The sequence below is a fragment of the Nicotiana tomentosiformis genome, chromosome 1 (genome assembly GCF_000390325.3).
Source record: "Nicotiana tomentosiformis chromosome 1, ASM39032v3, whole genome shotgun sequence".
NCBI lineage: Eukaryota > Viridiplantae > Streptophyta > Magnoliopsida > Solanales > Solanaceae > Nicotiana > Nicotiana tomentosiformis.
Window position 1 is genome coordinate 58,536,042 of NC_090812.1, and position 6,277 is coordinate 58,542,318.

General features: G+C 34.1%; 1 protein-coding gene across 2 annotated transcripts; it reads left to right on the forward strand.

Annotated features, from left to right (window-relative positions):
- The first annotated feature begins 754 nt into the window (after positions 1–754).
- On the forward strand, positions 755–5,979 carry LOC104087289 ((-)-camphene/tricyclene synthase, chloroplastic-like). Of its 2 annotated transcripts, XM_070183635.1 has the most exons (7): positions 755–1,142; positions 1,264–1,522; positions 1,608–2,004; positions 3,963–4,181; positions 4,369–4,507; positions 4,707–4,955; positions 5,614–5,979. In XM_070183635.1, the coding sequence occupies exons 1-7, from the start codon at positions 885–887 to the stop codon at positions 5,917–5,919; spliced, it is 1,827 nt and encodes a 608-aa protein (XP_070039736.1). In that variant the 5' UTR covers positions 755–884; the 3' UTR covers positions 5,920–5,979. The 2 variants fall into 2 exon arrangements, with proteins under 2 accessions (XP_070039736.1, XP_070039740.1); XM_070183639.1 differs by lacking the exon at positions 5,614–5,979 and having other exon boundaries at positions 758–1,142; positions 4,714–4,955.
- The last annotated feature ends 298 nt before the right edge of the window (positions 5,980–6,277 follow it).

Sequence of the window (6,277 nt, forward strand, 5' to 3'; positions counted from 1 at the left end):
TAAGAATATTTATAAACTACACTACCATAAATATTTTTATGTATTAAATATATTTAAAACTTCTATGCATATAATATCGGGTTGGTTTAGTTTCGGCTTGACTTTTTTTAGTTAAAACCAAACCAAACCAAATATGGTCGGGTTTTGTTTTTCCAACACCAAACTAAATCAAACAAAATCATAGTCGGGTTTTTTTTCTCGGTTTGACTCGGATTATCGGGTTGGTGCGGTTTGTCGGTTTCATTTGTACACCCCTAGCTATAAGCATAGTTAAGTGATTTTTCTGTTACAAACAAAAGAAAGATGACTTTACTAGAAAATTTCTATAATTGAGTGACCATTTAAGTGATGGACTCGAAGAATTTTTTATAGCAACACGATGACATACTTAAAATTATAAGTTTCAATAGTTTTTCATTCTTTTAAATATCTTTCGAGTCAAATTGCAATAAATTGAAATAGAGGGAGTAAGGGAACTAGGAAGTTCTTATTTTCCTGGCCAGCCTTGACAGTCCAAGAAAAAGCATCATAGATAACCCAAATATCACTCCAATTAAATGTTCCTGAAATTTCCAAAAGATAAAGACAAGTCAGATATATTTGAGGATTTGACATATATTTTGGATTGGGAAATGATTTCCATGTGGAAAGAAAACTCAGAGGGTAGGTTTATTTTTATAGTACCATGATAATTATGAAGACATAGACTTCCCTCGTCCACTTACTATTATTTTTAGTTCTATATATCTATTTGCTGTGTCAAAATAAAGAGACACACAAAAAGCATGTGTAAGTTTTTTCCCTGTTATAAAGATGAATCTATATATTTAGATAACATTAAGCTAAAAATATATTCTCTCCACACATTGAAGTGAATCAATATAATGGACGTGGCAATATGTACCAACGTATGGATGCTACACATGGCCACCTCCAAAAGACCTCCGTCATCTACTTTTTTAATTTCCTCTTTCAGCCGAGGAAAGCCAAAAGCCAGCTGCCTCTCTACCAAAACTGAACCATCACCTAATCAGTACTCTGCTATTTCATCTTCAGATCAAAATCCCACTAGACGTTCAGGGAATTACCAACCTACTATGTGGGATTTTGAGTATATTCAGTCCATACACAATGATTATGCGGTAAAATAATTTGTTTAGCACATATTCATGTTATTCAATATAATTATCTGCATTATTAATTCGTTGTAATATCATTCAAAAGATTACGTAGCTGATCATCAATTGTAAATGTGTTGCGTAGGGAGAGAAGTATATGAAGCGTTTTAACGAACTGAAGGAGGAAATGAAGAAGATGATAATGGCTGAGGGATCACAAGAGTTAGAGAAGTTGGAGCTGATTGATAATTTACAAAGGTTTGGAGTTAGTTACCACTTCAAGCATGAAATCATGCAAATTTTGAGCAACATAAACCAGCACACTTCAGCCACAAGAGATTCATTATACGTCACAGCTCTGAAATTTAGACTCTTGAGAGAACATGGTTTTCATATCTCTCAAGGTAATGTTTTTGCCAAATCAATTTCCTTCTTCTTTCATGCATCTGATATTTGGTCATTTTATTTAATTTCTTCCTTGTGTTTTAGATATACTGTACGATTTCAAGGATGAGCAGGGTAACCTCAAGCAGAGTCTCTGTAAAGATACAAAAGGATTGTTACAATTATATGAAGCTTCATTCCTCTTTGACGAAACTGAAAGCACTTTTTTAGAGTGTGCAAATAAATTCGCAATGTCACATCTACAGAATTATTATCTCAAGAATAAATATAATAGGAGTAATCAAGACAATCCGACAGTCGCATTAGTGGGCCATGCACTGAAACTTCCTTTGTATTGGATGATGTTGAGAGTTGAGACAAGTTGGTACCTTAACATTTATGAGAATATTTCAAATGCTAATCCTCTTCTGCTGGAGCTGGCCAAGTTGGACTTCAACATTGTTCAAGCAACACATCAAGAAGATTTGAAAATCCTGTCAAGGTGACTAGATATATATCTTTTAAGTGACTAATCTTTATATATTTATGAGAGTTGTTCTCATTTTGCACCCCTAAGGTATGTCCTCTTCTATGATTCGCACCATATCTTAGTATTATTTTTAATGAATTAAACCTTATTTTCTTGAAAAATAATAATATTATTTTCAAATTATCTGCAAGGTCAAAACAAGAAAAATAGTTATACAGAAGAAAAACGTAAGTGATAATGTATGAAATCTGGATGGTGAGAATTATATTAACAACAACAGCAATAACTCAGTGTAATCTCACAAGTGAGGTCTGGGGAGAGTAGGGTGTGGTGAGAATTATATTAACAACAACAGCAATAACTCAGTGTAATCTCACAAGTGAGGTCTGGGGAGAGTAGGATGTACGCAGCCTTACCCCTACCCTGGAAGGACAGAGAGACTGTTTCTGATAGACCCTCCCTCGACTAAAAAAAGATGGAAGAAGCACTGATAGCAAATAATAATCATACAAGATATATATTTAGAAAACTAAATCCAAGAATACAAAAGAGAAGATGACAGGAGTACTGGTAGCAAGTAATAACAGTACAAGATATGTCGTGATAACAAACTAAGGGAGTACTGATGGCAAGTAATAACAATACAAGATATGTGGTAATAACAGACTAACGATAAAAGGGATACCATACCAACGGTAATACTATTGAACAAATAAAGACAAAGGGGAACGCTCGACTACCTACTAACCTTCTACCCTTAATTTTCGACCTCCACACCTTCCTGTTAAGGGTCATGTCCTTGGTTAGCTCAAGTTGTGCCATGTCCCTCCCGATCACCTGTCCATAAGACTTCTTTGGCCTTTCTCTAACCTTCCTCACACCCCCCAAGGCCAACCTATCACACCTCCTGACTGGGGCATCTGCGCTTCTCCTTTTAACATGCCCGAACCATCTTAGCCTCGCCTCTCGCATCTTTTCCTCCACAGGGACCACTACCACCTTGTCCCGAATAACTTCATTCCTAATTCTATCTAACCAAATATGCCCACACATCCATCTCAACATCTTTATTTCAACTACTTTCATCTACTGGACATGGGAGTTCTTGACTGGCCGGCACTTTGCCTTATACAATATAGTCGGTCTAACCACTACCTTGTAGAACTTACCTTTAAGTCTCATTGGCACATTTTTATCGCACAAGATATCGAAAGCGAGCCTCCACTTCGTCCACCCTACTCCGATAAGATGTGTGACATCCTCATCAATCTCTCCATCACTCTAAATAACAGACCCAAGATACTTGAAACTCTCCCTCTTAGGAATGAGTTGCGTATCAAGCCTCACATCCCCGTCTGCTTCCTGGATAACACCGCTGAACTTGCATTCCAAGTATTCTGTCTTGGTCCTGCTCAACTTGAAACCTTTAGACTCAAGGGTATGCCTCCAGACCTCGAGCCTCTCGTTAATACCACCCTGCATCTCATCAATCAGAACTATGTCGTTTGCAAATAACATAAACCAAAGCATCTCACCTTGAATTATATTAAGTTCATCTGAAATAAAAGGAAGTCTTTTTTTTAATTTCTACAATATATTTTATTACTTATATTTTGATGTTATTTCTCTTTCCAAGGGCTAAGAATATGTTTTAATTATTATTTTCACAAATGCCTCTGATTAGTGTTTTATCCCTTAATGTGGGTGGGATGTTCCGGCACCAATCCAAATTTAGCCGGGCCTAATGTGGATACTAGAAAGTGGAAGAAAAAAAGGTTTAATTTGGAGGAGTTGAGATACTCTCTAATACCTTAAATATTTATCTAAGAATATGTGAAATATATTTGATCCAATAATTACTTTGGTAGTTAAAAATTTATTATACTATCAATATATAGATTTAAAATCGATTATTTAGAAATTAATATGCCTGATAATTTCTCTCATACAACATTAGTTTTCATGGAAAGATGGTGGAAGAGCACACGCCTTGCAGAAAAGTTGCCATTTTCAAGGGATAGACTGGTGGAGGCTTTATTTTTTGCAGTGGGGATAATATTTGAGCCTCAGCACAGCTACTGCCGAAGAACGTTGACAAAAGTCATTGCTTTTGTTGCAGTCATAGATGATATTTATGATGCTTATGGCACACCTGATGAGTTGGAAGTCTTCACTAATGCTATTGAAAGGTAAACTTTAGGGAAGCAGTAAATTTGATATATTCATTTGCTCATTGGTTAACTATACTAATTAATTAATTGTTTCGCTGTCTAGAACGGTTTAACGGAAGACATGTGCCTTTAATTACGACTTTTACAAAGAAAATTGGAGAAATTACTCCGTTACTGATTTTCTAATAATTAAATATAAATTCAGATGGGAGACAGAAGCAATGGAACAACTTCCAGATTATATGAAAGTATGTTATCTTGAGCTCTTCAATACAACCAATGAAATAGTTTATGAGGTTCTCAATGAGAAAGGGATCAACATTCTACCCTACCTTATAAAATCTGTAAGATTCATTATACTTGAGAGTTATTCTAATTTCTTCATTCTCTTTCTCGTTTTCTGAACCACTTGCATTTTTTAAAATTATGGGTTCATTGTTGAAATTTCACATTTATATTTATGTTTTATGTCAAAACTGATAGATTTAGTTGAATCTATTAAATCCATGCTACATCTTTTATTTGAGACAAGTTATTAATTAGTGGGCAGATTTGTGCAAATCTTACCTACAAGAAGCAAGGTGGTACTACAATGGATATACGCCAACTCTGGAAGAATACATGAATAATGCATGGATCTCAGTTGCAGTTCCTATGGTATTAGTACATGTTTTCCCCCTTGCTACCAATCCAGTTACCAAAGAGGCATTTGAATCCTTAAGCAAATATCCTGACATAATTCGCTGGTCTGCTATAATTTTTCGTTTCGCCGACGATTTGGGGACATCATCGGTATGCTTTTATACCTTTCTCTCGTATAAAACTTACTTATATTTGACTCTTGAATTGAGATTATTTGAATGATATATTTGAATGGAGACATTGTGATCAGAAATAGCCAGATTTATAAATGACAATTGAAACATAGTCACACTTTAAAAAGTAATAGAAATTTAGTCACTTTTACATGTAAAGATAAAATTTGAACAAAAATACCCTTAAAAGTCCGGAAAAATTCCAGCATAATATGCTAGAATTCAAATTTTTTTACATATGAGATTCCAACATAATGTGCTGGAGTTCCAACATAATATGTTAGAATACGCAGAAGCTTCATGATCCAGGATATTATGCTGGAACTTTTCGTGTGCTGGAATTCCAACATAATATGCTAAAGTTTATACGGAGGAGATCCATAATTTAGCATATTATGTTGTTACTTTCTATGTTTCAGCAAAATAGTAGCTAATTTTTAATGAATTTATAAATGCTTCTATTTTTCAATTACCAGTCTGAAAACTGCATATGTGCTATTTTTAAGGACAAAAGTATACATATTTTCAACGCTGAAATTGTTTGGCCTTCAAAATAAATATAATAAATAGATGTAATAAATTCTATATATATGTCTCGATTCATTTAATTTATCTATTTCCTATAATTAATTCAGAAAGAATTGAGGAGGGGTGACGTTCCCAAGTCTATTCAGTATTACATGAACGAAAAGGGAGCTTCAGAAGAAGAGGCAAGAGAACACATAAGACTTCCTATAAAGGAGATATGGAAACTCCTGATAAACACAGCTCAAAGGGAGAACTCATTATTTTCTGAAACATTCATTGGATGTGCAGTAAATATTGTAAGAACGGGTCAAATCATTTACCAGCATGGAGACGGGCATGGAATTCAAAATTTTGAGATTAAAAATCGCATTTCCAAATTATTTTTTGAGCCCATCTTAACTTCAATTACATGAAGTCATATCCTAATTTTGATTTTTATATCTTTAAACAAATAGCCAGTCATATTTATTGTTTATTTTTTTTAGCTATATACATAAATTTTACATTGATTATATACTATTATACACATATAATACATAACTTATGCATATATTATACCTTCACTGGCTACTTTTTGATTGGGTGGACGGTTATTTGGGTTAATTCTATTATGCATTTCTTATCAAGAAAGATCAAAAAAAAAAAAAAAAAGGACAAAAAACACTACGTATCTAAACTATTATGAATGGAAGGGCCAAAACAGCTGTGTTTTGGGTAGCTAGATGGCATTGACAAGTGTGTCTATGTTATGAGAAATGTGACTGCAAATAA